Below are 16,332 nucleotides of genomic sequence, written 5' to 3'. Positions count from 1 at the left end.
TTGACCACCGCCAGTGGGCTGATAACGCCTCAAACCGTGCATCTTGGCGCCTCACAGTTTGGCGGGCAGCAACCTCCTTTGAAGAAGACCGCAGAGCCCACCTCACTGACAAAAGGCAAAGGAGGAAAAACCCAACACCCAACCCCAACCCACCAATTTTCCCCTGCAACCGCTGCAATCGTGTCTGCCTGTCCCGCATCGGACTTGTCAGCCACAAACGAGCCTGCAGCTGACGTGGACTTTTTACCCCCTCCATAAATCTTTGTCCACGAAGCCAAGCCAAAGAGAGAGAAAGAAGAAGATCTACTTGGGAAAGAAGAATAGGAGATCAGATTTTTATTTAAATACCAAGTGATTACAGCATGCTGATGTGTAGAAGGACATGGGAGCGCTTGTGCATGAATCGCAGAAGATCGGGTTGCAAGTGCAGCTGGCTATCAAGAAGGCAAATGGAATGTTGGCCCTCATTGCTGGGGGGATAGAAATTAAGAGCAGGGAGGTTATGCTGCAACAGTTCAAGGTACTGGTGAGGCTGCATTTGGAGCACTGCAAGTAGCTCTGGTCTCCTTACTTGAGGAATGATGGACTGGCTTTAGAGGCGGTACAGAGGAGGTCCATCAGGTTGATTCTAGAGATGAGGGGGTCGGCCTGTGAGGAGAGATTGAGTCGTCTGGGGTTGCACTCACTGGAATTTAAAGTGTGAGAGGGAGATCTTACAGCAACATAAAATTATGAAACGCATAGATAATAAACTGGTAGGCAAGATGCTTCCATTGATAGGGGAGACCAGAACTAGGGGATATCACTTCAAGATTCAGGGTAGTAGATTTAGGTTGGAGATGAGGAGGAACTGGTTTTCCCGAAGGGTGGTGAATCTGTGGAAATCACTGGCCATGGAAGCAGCAGATGCTATCTCAGTAAATATATTTAAGACAAGGTTGGATAGATTATTACATAGTGGTGCATAAGGGATCTGGGGAAAAGGCAGGTAGGGGGAGATGAGCCTATCATCAGATCACCCATGATCTCATTGAATGGCAGAACAGGCTCAACAGGCCGGAAGGCTGACTCCTACGCCTATTTCTTACGATCTTATAAATGGTGTTGAGATGGATAATCTTGTCGAATGGTGGAGAGGGCACAAGAGCCAAATGCTCCCATTTCTTTTTGTCATGCTATATGCTGGAAACTGTTTACTCTCAGGTTATGGGTGTGAGGGAGGGAAGGACTAGATTGTTGTGGAGTAGGTTTCCATAGGTCAGCACAACACTGTGGGCTGAAGGGCCTGCACAGTATCTAGTGTTCTAATGGTAAATGAAAATCAGCAAGCTGTGAGGGCTGAAAATTTGAAACAAAATGTGGAAATGTTGGACGTTGGGCTGCATCTGATGGACGACCACCCTGACAGAAAAAGTTAAGAGAGAAAACTGGCAAGAGCTGCAGAGAAAGGGTGGATCGGATAAAGGGTGAGGCCACAGTTGCATGGGGACATGTTATGTTTATGTAAAACAGAAAATGATGGCAACACCCCAGTGTGTGAAAGAGAAAAAGGATCAAGATCTCAATTATACTTGAGGTAAACCACTGTTCAAAAGTTGAAAGATTATAACGAGAAGACAATAGTGGAAGTCCTCATGCAGAATATCCTAAAAGTTAGCCTCTGGGTTGACTCAGTGATGAAGAAGGTGAATACAATGTTGGCTTTCATCTCTGGAGAAATAAGGATGTGACATTAAGGCTTTTTAAAACCCTGGTGAGGGCTCACTTGGAGTATGGGTTACAGTTTTGGGCTCCTCATTGTGGAATGAATGTGGTGGCATTGGAGAGGGTTCAGAGAAGATTCACAAGAATGATTCCTGGAATGAAGGGATCAGCATATGAGGAGGGTTTGATGCTCTTGGACTGTACACTTTGGAGTTCAGAAGATTGAGGGAGGAATCTCACAGAAGCGTTTTGAATGTGGAAAGGCTTAGACAGATTAGATGTGCAAAGGGGAGTCTAGGACAAGAAGAAATAACTTCAAAATTGAAGGGCGCCCATTCAAAGCATCTGCAGAGGAATTTCTATAGCCGGAGAGTGGTGAAACTCTGGAATTTGTTTCCACGGGTGGCTGTGGAGGTCAGGACGTTGGGTGTATTTAAAGCAGAGATTGCTAGTAATCTGAATAATTGGTATCAAAGGTTAAGGGGAGAAGGCAGGGGAGGTGGGGTTATGGATCAGCTTATGGCGGAGTGAACTTGACAGGACGAATAGTCCATGTCTGCTTCTGCATCTTGTGGGCATTCTGGAAGGATCATCCAGTGAAGCAATGTGGGTGGAGTTCAGGTGCAATCACTATACTGTGTAGGCCTCCCAAGGAGAAGGACACAGAGGATTACAAGATTAAGGAGTATTAAAAAGATTACAAGGCAATTTATGCATTAAAAACCAGAAATTAACAAAGGAGAAGGTAGGGCTTCTCAAGGACAAAGGAGGCGATTTATGCCTGGAGCCAGAGCAAGTGGGCGAGGTTATAAGTGAGTACGTGCGTTAGTATTCACCAAGGAGGAGGGCGTGGAGGATAGTGAAATCAGGGAGGGGCGTGTAGATATTTGAGGGTATCCAGGATGTTGAAGTGGATGTTCCCAGGGCCTGATGGGTTCTTTTCCATCTTATTAAGAGAGGAAATGGCTGGTGCTTTGACTGAGATTTTTGTATTTTTTCCCTGAGGACTGGAGAATAGTCAGTGTTGTTTCTCTGTTTAAGAATGGCAATAGAGACAAACAAGGATATCTAAGAATACAAATAAATCCGTCCTGGAACCTCCATGTCACTGCAATCACGGAGAAGGCATCCCAGTGACTAGCCTTTCTGAGGAATTTGAGGAGATTCGGTATGTTGCCGAAGACTTTAGAAAACTTCTCCAGGTGTACTGTGATGAGCATTCTGACTGGTTGCATCACTGTCTGGTATAGAGGTGCCAAGGACCCCCATCATCCAGGCCATGGCCTTTTCACACTGCTACCATTGGGGGGAAAAGGTACAGGGGCCTGAAGACGAACACCCAGCGGCATAAGGACAGTTTCTTCCCCTCTGCCATCAGATTTCTGAATGAACCATGAACCTTAGCCACTACCTCACTGTCTTTTACTTGGCACTCTTTTTATTTATTTTGAAACGTGGATTATAGGAATGTTCGCACTGTGATTCTGCCACAAAACAACAAAACATGTTGATGACAATAAATTCTCATTTGATTGTATAAAAGTCATGTTGAAACTATTCAAAATTTTGGTTAAGCCACATTTTGAATATTATGTACAGTTATGGTCCCCATATCGCAGGAAGGATGTGGAGCTTTTTAAATATTTCAGTCAGAGCCCCCATATTTGTACACTAACCTCCCTCAGGGTCCTAAGGAATATCTTGTCAGGACCCGGAGATTTATCCACCTGTATTCTCTTTAAAATAGCCAGTACTACCTATCTGTATATTATCCATGACCTCACTACCAGATTTCCTTGTATCACCTGACTCAATATTCCTTAGTGAATACTGAAGAAAAAAATCATTTAAAATTTCCCCCATCTCTTATGACTTCTCACGTAGCCTACTCCTCTGATCCTCAAGGGGTCCAATTTTATCCCTCACTATTCTTTTAATGTACCTGTAGAAACCCTTTGGATTTATTTTTACCTTGTCTGCCAAAGCAGCGTCATATCTCCTTTTAGCCTTTCTAATTTCTTTCTTAAGATTTTTTCCCTTCCTTCTATTTCTCAAGCAGTTCATCTATTCCAAGCAGTTCATCTATTCCCTGCTGTCTCTCTCTACCTGTTGTCCACGGCACTCTTCCTCCAAACCAAATTCCCAATATCCTTTGAAAATTGAGGCTCCCTATATTTTGTAACCTTTCCTTTAATCCTCACAGGGACAGACCAACTCTTTACTCTCAAAATTTCCCCTTTGAATGTCTTCCATTCATCTGATGATTACATTTTATTCTAATCATCTGTTACATCCTTCCCTGAAAATAAATTATCCCAATCCACAGCCTCTAAATTCTTTCAAATCTCTTCAAAATTTGCCTTATTCCAATCAAGAATCTCAACTTTAGGCCCAGCCCTATCCTTCTCAATTATTAACCTAAAACTAATAGTATTAATGATCACTAGACCCAAAGTTTTCCCCAACACAAACCTCTGCCACCTGACCTATTTCGTTCCCTAATAGGAGATCCAATAAGGCCCCCTCTCTGGTCGGTTCTTCTATGTATTTATTTAGAAAACTTTATTGAACACATTTGACAAACTCCAACCCATCCAGGCCTTTTACAGTATGAGCGTCCCAGTCAATGTGTGGAAAGTTAAAAATCTCCTGTAATCACCACCTTATGTTTATTACACATATATGCTATCTCCTTACAAATTTGCTCTTCTAATTCCCTCAGCCCATCAGGTGGTCTATAATACACTCCCATTAGTGTATTATGGGCGATCTGATGATAGGCTCATCTCCACCTACCTGCCTTTTCCACAGATCCCTTAATTTCCTTACTGTATAAAAATCTTTCCAACTTAACTCTTATCTCGCGTGCATGCGCAACTGAACTCCAATACTCCAGGACCTCAAGGATGGTAATCTCGAGATTTCTGCCTGTGCCATGCGCTAGAGAGGGTAGGAATAGGAAGATGTGGCAGATGAATGCGTGGCTAAAAATTTGGTATAGGGGGCAGAGGTTCACATTTGTGGATCATTGGGATCTCTTCTGGGGAAGGTCTGACCTGTACAGAAGGGACGGGCTGCACTTGAACTGGAGGGGGACCAATATCCTGGTGGGCAGGTTTGCTAGAGCTGTCTTAAATATATTTACCAAGGTTACCTTCAATGGGCAACAAATTCCACAGATTCACCACCCTCTGAGAAAAGCAGTTCCTCCTCATTTCTGTCCTAAATCTACTACCCCGAATGAGGCTATATTCTGGTCTCCCCTACCAAAGGAAACAACTTACCTACGACACGAGGTGTTGTTCCTGTAATTTATATTGGACCTCACTTTGGCATTGAAGAAGAAGAGAGAGTCGGAGTCTTTTTTTTTCCCAGGGAGGAGATGTGAAATAATAACTTTAAATTAAGAAGTGGAAAGTTTAGAGGAAATCTTCAATTCATTTTCATTTGCACAGTACAAAGGTTTAAAAATGTAATATACATTGATATACTTCAACTTTTTCTGCCATAAGGCAAGCAAAGAGTTGCCATGAGCATTTCCCGGCACCCCTGACAATAGGAGAAGGAGAGTCCCTTCAGAGACACTAAGTGCTGTGCCTGCGTTCCTCGCTCTCCCACTGCCATTTTGTATTCACCTTTAGTGCTTCTTCAAAGTCTATAGCCACAGTTCAAACCATTGACAACTTGAGCTCCAGATCTAAATCTCCAATACAATCAGAAACCATTCAGGAGTCCATCTTGCCCATAGCACTCTCTGAAATCCCGGTTTCGATACCTGATATCCTGCAGCCTGTGTGGGTCCTTCAGCCGCTGAATCCCACGCTGGTCTGCTGCCATGGTCATCTTCCTTGTCGGGTCATCTCCCATGCTTCTCCCTCTCAATGAGGGGGAAGGTGTTCCCCCCGTTTCTGGTGTCCTGCTACTCCCCTGGAGTCTGCAAACCATCATGGTATGCTGCTCAGCATATGCACCGCCATCTTGGGCACAGACCTCCATGGTTGCAGGTTTTAAAAAAAAACACCATCGGCTCCTTTTAACAGGCTTTTTAAAGAACTGTTAGCGTCGGAAGCAGGCAGTAGGACCCTGCGGAGCATTGCTGTGCCTGCGTTCCTCGCTCTCCCACTGCCATTTTGTTTTTGTGGTCGGTACCTGCAACATGCTACCAATGGGGCGTGGTGGAAGCAGATACAATAGCAACATTTAAGAAGCATTTAAACAGACAAATGTGCATGAGGGAAATGGAGGGATTTGGATCATATTGCAGGCAGATGCGATTAGTTTAAATTGGCATCATTATCAGGATGGACCTTTCTTGTGCCGTACAGTTCTTTTTCTGTGTCTGTCAGCTGCACTTGGGAGTGGGCTTTAATTCTTGTTCTTCCAACAGTACATAGATCCCAAATCTTGAACATTGGCCCCTCACAACCTCCCCCATTCAATAAGATTGCAGTTGATGTTTCATTTCAATGTCACTTACTTGCATTCATTCCTGATTCCCTCACTATCTCCTCATCCATTACATGTTCATCTGGAAGCTATGGAGAGGGTGCAAGGGAGATTTACCAGGATGTTGCCTGTATTGGAAAATATGTCTTATGAGGCAAGGTTAGCAGAGCTAAGAAGGATGAGAGGTGAGAGGTCTACAAGTTTATGAGAGGAGTGAATAAGCACCTTTTCCCCAGGGCAAACACCAGAGGACATCTGTACAATGAAAAGGGAGGAAAGTTTTGAGGGAGACATCAGGAGTGAGTTTTTTTTTACACAAAGAGTTGTGGGTGCATGGAATGCATTGCCAGAGGTGATAGAGGAGGCTCAAACAATAGGGGGATTCTTAGGAGTGTGAATGAAAGAAAAATAGAGCATTATGAGGGTTTTGTTTTTTTCTGGAAGGCACAACATCGTGGGCTGAAGGGCCTTTGCTGTGCTGTAATGTTTTATGTTCTATAATCTGCGTTGGTGAATTCTGCGTTCATTCCTTTATAACTACAGTTATTTGAGGTTTAAAGACAGCATCACGACCCAAGTTTCTTGCTCCAGAATCAAATTGTCCATTCATTTTAAATTTGCTCCTCATTAATGATCCTGTTCCTTTGTTCTAAGAAATAGGCCTGAAGACGTTCTTTGAATATATCCTTAAAGCTTACTTTGCCAGTTTGATTTGTCCAATCTGTATGATTAAATTGACCAACCAACCCTTGTTGTTCCCTGAGTGGAGGGAGCTCAGGTGGAGATAGTGGACTGTTTTAAATTCTTAGTTATAAACATCTCTTGTCCTTGTCCACCCACTTCCTCAGGTGTTTGAGGGCATTTGGCATGTCACCTGCATTCCTCAACTTGTGCAGGTACACCATTGAAAGCATCCTGCATCATTGCTTGGTACGAAAGCTCTCCGCCCAAGACCACAACAAGCCACGCACACATACTATTCTGCCCTCCATCGATTTCATCTATAACTCCGGCTACCATGGAAGAGTAGCCAAGGTATTACACAACATCCCATCCTGGCTATGTTTCGCTTCAACCCTCCCTTCAGGAAATTTTGAAATCACACACCACAAAATTCAAAGATTTCCCTTTCTGCTGTTATTAGATTCCTGAATGAATCTGAAATAGTGAGATTACGTCACCTTTGCGCTGTACCTACTGATCTCTCTATGGAGCTCTGCTCTTTTGTACTGCGTCTTGTACAATGTATGAAATAATGAATTAGATTGCTTGCAAAACAACCCCTATCACTGCATCTTGGTACATGTGACAATAAACTTGAACTGTATCCAGTTAAACAGAAATTACTCTCACCAGTAAATTCTTTCCCTTGCTATTTATTTTCTCCACCCAAACCCATTCTTCATGATATCATGAGCTAATACAATTTATCGTGGCTATTTTAACACTAGTATCCCACCTTCTTTTCCACTTTGAGTCATGGAGAGGTATAGTACATCAGCCCAAGTCTGAACAAACTATCAACACCTATTTACACTTCTTTCTTTTTCTTTGGCTTGGCTTCGCGGACGAAGATTTATGGAGGGGGTAAAAAAGTCCACGTCAGCTGCAGGCTCGTTTGTGGCTGACCAGTCCGATGCGGGACAGGCAGACACGATTGCAGCGGTTGCAAGGGAAAATTGGTTGGTTGGGGTTGGGTGTTGGGTTTTTCCTCCTTTGCCTTTTGTCAGTGAGGTGGGCTCTGCGGTCTTCTTCAAAGGAGGCTGCTGCCCGCCAAACTGTGAGGCGCCAAGATGCACGGTTTGAGGCGTTATCAGCCCACTGGCGGTGGTCAATGTGGCAGGCACCAAGAGATTTCTTTAGGCAGTCCTTGTACCTTTTCTTTGGTGCACCTCTGTCACGGTGGCCAGTGGAGAGCTCGCCATATAATACGATCTTGGGAAGGCGATGTTCCTCCATTCTGGAGACGTGACCCATCCAGCGCAGCTGGATCTTCAGCAGCGTGGACTCGATGCTGTCGACCTCTGCCATCTCGAGTACCTCGACGTTAGGGGTGTGAGCGCTCCAATGGATTACACTAATCTTGCATTAATCCCATTTTTATTTTACATGCTTCTGAAATGTCAAGTACCTCAGAATGTTCGGTTCTCAGCACATATCTTAATGGCTGTTCAATCTCCCATTTAAGTTTATTTGTGCACTCAATTTATTTGCGAATGCGACATGCATTCAAATAAATCGCTTTTAAGTTTGTCTTTTTTACCATTTCTGATATTTTCAGGTTCGTTCTTCTGCTTGAACGTTCTGTTCCTTCCTGCCACATTCTCGTTCTTATTACGCATTTCACTGCACTGCACCGGTGCCTCGTCATTTCTCTTTTGCTTTCTAAATTTGCCTTCCCCAAATCCAACCCATCCCCAACTTCTGACCTAAAGTTCAAAATCCGGCCTAATATCTTAGTTTTGTACAATTCACCAGGATGTAGTTCCCAGTAGATTCCAGTGACCTTTTCTCCAACATTGTTGCCAATACCCTGTGAACTAAACCCTGCCAATCTCTGAGCCACATGCTCAGTTCTCTTGCATGCAAGTCAAGAGGAAATCTTTTCTGATGCTGTCTTTTTTTTTTCACACCATAAATCACATTAGCCATGATATACACTATTTCTTTTCTGATGCTGTCTTTCAATTTGGATCCTACCTGGACAGACCATCTACTGACCCTCTTTCTCAGAATGATGTGTTTCATCGGTTCCCATGTGGACCATAACAACTAGATCTTTCTCTTCTCACTCTACACTTCCAGGGCTGCCTAAAGGATGAATTCTTAATTTTAGCACCGGACAGGCAATGCCAACCTTAGGACCAGAGCGTATGGTAACAAAGAGCAATTTCATTTCCCTCAATTTGTCCCCTATCAGATCAGCCATGGTCTTATTTAATGGTGGAGCAGGCTTGACAGGCCGGATGGCCTAATCCTGCTCCTGTTTCCTATTTTTTCTCTCACCACCACGTTCCTTTTCACTTCCACTTTGCACCATTGCTCCCATCCAGCGATCCATTTGCTCTCTCTTCTTGTAGCATCATTCTTGTCCACATGGGCTGAAATTTGAGTTTTATACTCTGTGGAGCTCCAGCGACTTAGAAATTGTGTTTAAATTTTGGCCAGCTTATAATGCAATTATTAACGTTGATTTAATTTAATTTATTCCTGGATTTTAACATGTGTAGTTTATTTGTTGTACTTTAAAATGGAATGACTTCGGAAAATTGTTTTTGGTTAATATCATTCCATTGTACCATTATGTAGATGGTTGTTAAGACTTTTCTAGCATTTGTTCTCTGTTGCCCTTCAGTTTTGAGGTCATACAGCATGAAAACAGGCCTTTTTGCCCAACTTGCCCACACTGACCAAATTGGGATGAGGTAGAATAATAGTAAACAGACTTAAATGGGCCGAAGGGCCTCTTTCTGTGCTGCAGTATTCCATAGTTCTATATCTCTTGCCCACACTAGTCCAACCTGCCTGCACAGAACCTATCCAGGTATCCATCCAAATGTTTCTTCAACATTGCTGTACTTGCCTCAACCATGTCCACCAACAGCTTATTCCATACGCCCACCACACTCTGTGTAAAACGTTACCCCTCGTTTCTGTTAAATGTCTCCCCCCCCCACCTTAAACTGATGTCATCTGGTTACAGATTCCCCTACTCTGAGCAAAATAATCTGTGCTTTCACCTGATATATTTCTCTCACCATTTTGTCTTCCTCTGAGGTATCATCTTCCATCCTCCTGTGCTCGAAAGAGTAATGCCCCAGCTTGCTCAACCTCACCCTGTAGCTCAGGTTCCCAAGTCTTGGCAACAACTTGGTAAATCTTCTCTCCACCCTCTCCAGCTTGACATCTTTCATATTGCACAGTGACCCAAATAGAACACAATACTCCAAATAGGGAGTACCAATGTCTTGTACAACTGCAATGTGACCTCTCAATTTCCATACTTGTAACTGATGAAGGCCAATGTTGACCACTCAATCTAACAGTAATGTCACATTTAACATACTATGTACCTATACTCCTAGATCCCTCAGTTCTACAACACATTCCAGGCCCCTATTTACTGTGTAGGTCCTATGCATGTTAGACCTCTCAAAATGCAATAATTCCTTATTCTGTACATTAAATTACATCAACCTTCCCAACCCTTCTGTGCATTAAATTACATCAACCCAACCCTTCCTCACCTACCCAACTAATTAAGATGTACCACTTCTTTGTCCATTATCTCAACTTTCCCAAATCCCTTTGTAGATTAAGTGCTCCCTCAACACTACCCAATCCTCCACCTACCTTCATATCATCTGAAAACCTGGCCAAAAACCATCAATTCTATCATTAAATCATTTGCATATAACCTGATAAGTAGTGAACCCAACACCAATCCTCCATGGAACACTACTAGTCACTGGCAGTAAAGGGCCCCATTGTTGCCACTATTTGCCTTCTGCCAGTCAGCCAATCTTCTGTTCAGATGAGTACCTTTCCCATACTTGTTTAGTATGTAAATTCCCTGTTTTTTTGTCTAACTCCCTTAAAGAGTGGAGTGATATTTACAATTTTCCCTCTGAAGCCATTAATAACTTGTGATCCTTGAAAAATCATTCCTAACTGGTTCACAGTCTCTTTAGCTACCTCTTTTAAAACACTGGGGTGCATTCCATCTGGTCCAAGCGATTTACAGTCACATCAGCTTCCCAAGCACCTTCTCCTTCGTAATAACGAATACTCTCACTTCTGTCCCCTGACTCTTGAATTTCTGACACATCACTAGTGTCTTCCACAGTGAAGAATGATGCAAAATACCTGTTTTGTTCATCCTCCATTTCTTTGTTCCTGTGATGGAATTGTGTTGTTATTTATCTTTAGTTCTAAAATATATATTTCTTAATAAAGTTATTTTGTTGGTTGGATTCGGGGATACACAATGACACATGGATGCACAGAACACCATTTTGAAAGTCGAAATGTCTGCTAATACATTGTTCAGTGGAAGCTGTGTAAACAGCCATAACACTGAAGTGATTGTCCATTGAAGCTAAAGATAATGATATTTATTCAAGAACACCTGTGTACACAAGAAAGCCACCTGCTGGTTAGCTGACCAGACAGCCTGGAAGCATTTTCTGGTTAACTTTTGGAAGAAAGGAACTTCAAACAAAATCAGTAGTGACGTCACATCATGTGATTAAAGACACTTCAAAGAGACATCTTTAATATTGTACCAGTTTCATCTGAAGTCAGAGAAATGCCGTAGCTTTAATTGAAGGAGGTCCTGTTGTGGTGTTCTCTTCATCATGGGAGATACACAGAATCAATAGCAATAAAGAAAAGTCACTTCACTGTCTCTTTGTCAAAAGAGGGCAGTTCTATCATGTCCATTTGCAATCAACACTTCGTTTAACCCTTTCCTGGATTTATGAAATCCTCGTGTGAAACTTCCATGTAAGAGAGGGAAATTTGTTGAAAATCATTCCTATGAAGAAACATTTCCCTGAAAATAAATCTACAAGAAATCATGAGTTTGAGAACAGCAGTTTTAAAGACACTGAGTTTCAACACAAAAGCTTTCTGAAACAACTTTAAAATCATCTTGTCAGAATTATGCCTGAACTGTAATGGTTTAGGTTTTGCTGCGCATATACATTTGCGCACAGTTGGGTTAATTTTAGAGTTATTAATAAAAATTATTGTTTTGAAGATAGCATTGTCTTGGTGAATTTCTTTTACTGCTGGTCCAGGTCGTAACAGCTCCCCATTACCACTTCTTCAGCATCATTTTCCAGCAGTCATGAGAAATGGGAGCAGGAGTAGGCTATCTGACCAGTTGAGCCTGCTGTGCCATTCAATGTGATCATGATTGGTCTGATGATGGGCTCATCTCCACCTACCTGCCTTTTCCCCATATCCCTTAATTCCCTTATGATGTAAAATTCTGTCCAACCTTGTCTTAAATAAATTTACCGAGGCCGCCTCCACTGCTTCAATGGGCAACGTGTTCCACAGATTCCTCACCCTCTAGGAAAAGCCTCATCTCGGTCCTAAATCTACTTCCCTGAATCTTGAGGCCATGTTCCCTAGTTCTGGACTCCCCCACCAATGGAAACAACTTGCCGACTTCTCTTGTCTTGACAACTCTTGTCTCCCTTTTACCTTTTTACTCCCACATTTCTGCACTAGGTCCTTTGCTGTCAGTGAGTTCCAGACTCTTATCAACCCAGTGTTTTTACATCTCCCTGCTAACTCTTCCAATTAGATTAAACTCATATAACCTAAGTGTGACAAAAATGGACCCAGAGGAAGCAATAATAGTCCAAATGCAGGCAAAGGGATGAGCCTAAAACACAAACTTCGTCGGCTGAAAGGCCTGTTCTGTGCTGAATGACTATATGGACAGAATGCCTCATTTATATTCACCTATCTGGCAATAGGTTTTTGACCTTTATATAAGCACATAAGAAAAAGCTGGAATGAAGCATAAAGTATGTTGAATTTGCTCAATCTCACTGTTACACAAGGTCATACCTGATCTTTGCCTTTCTCCATTTTTCCTACCTTAATCCCCATATGCAATGATTCTCCTGGAGTCGTTCTTGAATATATCTAGTAACTGAGCTTGTTCAGCTCTCTGGGGTTGCAAAGATTACCATTTCATAAGTAATGACTCCTGATCTAATGATGCGGGATTGCAACTTCAAGTGTATGGTAGCGGAGAATTTAAGTTAAAGTAACAAAAGAGCTGAAATCAGCAATAATTACCCTTTAACGACCAGATTGTCATGCTGGTGAGGTCCACAGATAAATGATTTTTTTTCACAATAGCCAGAAATTTGTAGCACTGTCTATAAAAATGAAATTAATATTTGATCAGTGTAATTGGGTAGCTAAAGGGCCTGTTTCTGTCCTGCATCTCTTATGACCCTGTGACACTTTGTTCCACGTTAAGTGTTTTTGGTTTTTTTTGGTAGGTCCAAGATAATTCTCCAGCCCAAAAAGCAGGCTTGGAACCATTCTTTGATTTCATCCTCACCATTGGGAATACTAGACTGGTAAGTCATTGGAATGAAAGGAATTTGCAAAGGCATGTACAATTTTAGATTTACCGGTAATTTGTTTAAACACACAAATCCATGCATTATATGTTTAATTCATTTAATTTATATTGATTTTACTATTACTATATTTAGTGAATATCTACAATGAGATCAAAATTTTAGTTTCAGTTACAATTTGCATTCCCACTGTTTTCAAGTGTTTCAAATTGAAAGTGTGCAGAGAAAATTTACTAGAATGTTGTCAGGACTTGAGGAACTGAGTTACAGGGAAGGGGTAAACTGGTGAGGATTTTATTTCCTGGAGCGTAGAAGAACGCGGGAGATTTGATAGAGGTATTTAAAGTTATGAGGGGTATAGGTAGAGTAAATATGGGCCTTTTTCACTGAGGTGAGGTGAATCAAGAACATGGGGTCATGGTTTAAGAGTGAAAGGGGAAATATTTAAAGGGAGCATACGTAAACCTCTGCAGAGAGTGGTGAAAGTATGGAACGAACTGTCAGCTGAAGTGATGAATACAGACTCCATTTTGACATTTAAGAAAATCTTGGACAGGAACATGGATGGGAGGGGTATGCAGGGCTATAGTCCAGGTGCTGTCATTGGGACTCGACAGTTTAATAATTCGGCACAGACTAGATGGGCTGAAGGACTTGTTTCTATGTAGTTGTTTTAGGGCCCAAATGGTTACAATATTTAAATTTTTCAACCTCAGCAAGTGCCTCTGCCATTGAGTGGTCACTTTGGTTTTGAAACACGCAAAGGTGTATAAATCGCTGCGTATTATCGGAAGATAGAAAGAAAAAAAGGCTATTGCTCGGGCCTTGGCAGAGATTTTGGTATCTTCACTAGCTACATGCGAGATACCAGAAGATGAGGATAGTCCATTTTGTTTGGGCACCTGCCGACATTTTTTCACACCTCGAAGGGCTGAAGCCTGAAACATTGATTATTTATCTTTGTCCTTGCTACATAAAGGATACTTACTGTTTGACCTGCTGGCTGTCGTCAGCATTTGTGTTTTTGCTTTAATCATAGTGTCTGCAGACTTTTGTGTTTTACTGAGTTAATGTTGTGTCTTTATTTAAGAAAGGCAGGGAACTATAGGCCACTGAGCCTTGCATCTATGGAGGAAAAGTTATTGAAAGGGATTTGGAGGGACAGGATTTATTTGCAGTTGGAAAGGCAAAGAATGATTAGGGTTAGTAAGCATGGCTTTGTGTCAAGGAAACAATCTCTTAGGAATTTGATTGAGTTTTTGAGGAAGGTCTTTGGCAAGGTCACTGTGGTAGGTTGGTCTGGAAGGTTAGAACATGTCGGATACAGAGTGTGTTAACAAATTGGATGCAAAATTGGGTTGGTGGTTGAGGGTGGGCGTGGAGGGTTGTTTTCCAGTCTGGAGGCATGAGACAAGGGTGTGCCATAGGGAACAATGCTAGGTCTTGTTTTTCTATTTATATGAATAATTTGAGAACGGCTGATCTAAAGTCACGAAAGGATCTGGATGATTGAGGAGAATGGGCAAGCGAATGGCAGGTGGAATTTAACCAAGGTGTGAAGTAATACTCTTTGGGAAAGTAATCCAGGGGAGGAAATCGACAGTGAATGGCACACCTGGGGAGTGGTGTGGGAGTGACACCTTAGGGCATAGGTACATGGTTCTCTGATAATGGAAACACAGGTAGAATAGATAGCGCAGATGGCATATGGCATGCTTGTCTTCATTGGCCACAGCTATTGAGCATAAGAGTTCAACAAGAAAGTCTTCCAATGCTGATGTTGTAGATCAACACATGAAGAAACCTAGAAGGTCATGCAGTGTTCTTCATGTAGCAAAGATAAATAGCCAATGTTTCAGGCCTGAGACCACCTTCTTCAGGGTATGAACAAAAAGCAGGCAGGTGCCTGAATAAAATGGTGGGGTAAGGGATAGGGGAGGAGCACAGTCCATAGGCAAGAAGCTATAAGCAGATGTGGATTGGAGGAGCAGAAGAGAAAAAAGCTAAAAAGTGATCGGGGTGGGGGGGGGTTGTAGCTCTGAATAGAGAGGGAAGGGGGTGGGGAGCTGGAGGAAAGGCGACAGAGGGATAAGGAAAGAGAGAGAGGGAAGGGGCCTAATGATAACTGAACAAGTCAGTGTTAATGCCATCTGGTTGGAGACTGAGCAGACACAGTATAAGGTGATTCCACCAATTTGAGGGAGGCCTTGGTTTGGCAGAGAATGAGGCCTTAGACAGGTGTGGGGCGGGAATTGAAATGGTTGGCCTCTGGGAGGCCCTTGGTGTTGCAGCAGACAAAGCGAAGGCCTCCTTTGCTTACCACCTCCTTCCCTCTCAATTCAGGGAGCCCCTCTCTCCATCATTTTATTCACACGCCTGCCTGCCTTTCCCTCATACCCTTGACAAAGGGCTCAGGCCCAAAACATTGGTTATGTACCTTTATCTTAAAGGAACCTTGTCTGACCTGCTGAGTTTCTCCAGCACTTTTCTCCATTGAGTGTAAGAGTTGGGATGTCATGTGACAGTTGTACCAAATTTGAGCTGCATTTGGAGTCATGTGTGCATTTCTTGACTTCACAGTTCTGGTCAGAAGGCAGAAGAGATTCACAAGGATGTTACTTGGAGGATTTGAGTTGCCAGGATAGATTGGATAGGCTTGGCGTGTTTTTCGTGGAACGAAGGAAGCTGAGAGGTGACGTGTTAGAGTTACAGGTACATGTATCTAAAATTATGAGATATTAATAGGGTAGATGACGATCGAATTACAATGGGATGAGGCAGGAACTAGTGAGAGTAAATTAGAAACATGTTCAAAGTTGAAAGCACAGAACTAATGTGAAGGAAGTTTCGGGAGCACGTGGTGGGTTCAGGATAGATTTGTCCCACTGGGACAGGGAAAATATGGAAGGAAAAGGGAACTATCATTGACAAAATGGGTGAGGCAACTGGTCGAGAGGAAGAAGGAAGCAGACATTAGTTACAGGGAACAGGAAGGGCTCATGAGAAATGTATGTTAGCCAGGAAGAAGCTTAAGACAGGACTTAGGAGAACTTGAAGGGGGCATGAGAAG

General features: G+C 42.6%; 1 protein-coding gene across 3 annotated transcripts in view; it reads left to right on the top strand.

Annotated features, from left to right (window-relative positions):
- Positions 1–16,332, top strand: part of LOC138751917 (Golgi reassembly-stacking protein 1-like) — a 60,134-nt gene that overhangs the window by 6,995 nt on the left and 36,807 nt on the right. For 2 of the 3 annotated variants that reach the window (XM_069914872.1, XM_069914870.1), the window contains exons 2-3: positions 13,179–13,259; positions 15,843–15,974. In XM_069914872.1, the coding sequence (XP_069770973.1) occupies positions 13,179–13,259; positions 15,843–15,974 (213 nt within the window). The remainder of the gene's footprint in view (positions 1–13,178; positions 13,260–15,842; positions 15,975–16,332) is intronic. The other variant, XM_069914871.1, reaches the window with a different exon arrangement.

This window comes from Narcine bancroftii, chromosome 1, assembly GCF_036971445.1.
Source record: "Narcine bancroftii isolate sNarBan1 chromosome 1, sNarBan1.hap1, whole genome shotgun sequence".
NCBI classification, from domain to species: domain Eukaryota; kingdom Metazoa; phylum Chordata; class Chondrichthyes; order Torpediniformes; family Narcinidae; genus Narcine; species Narcine bancroftii.
Note: the sequence above shows the minus strand (reverse complement) of the source record. Positions and strands in the feature narration are given on the sequence as shown.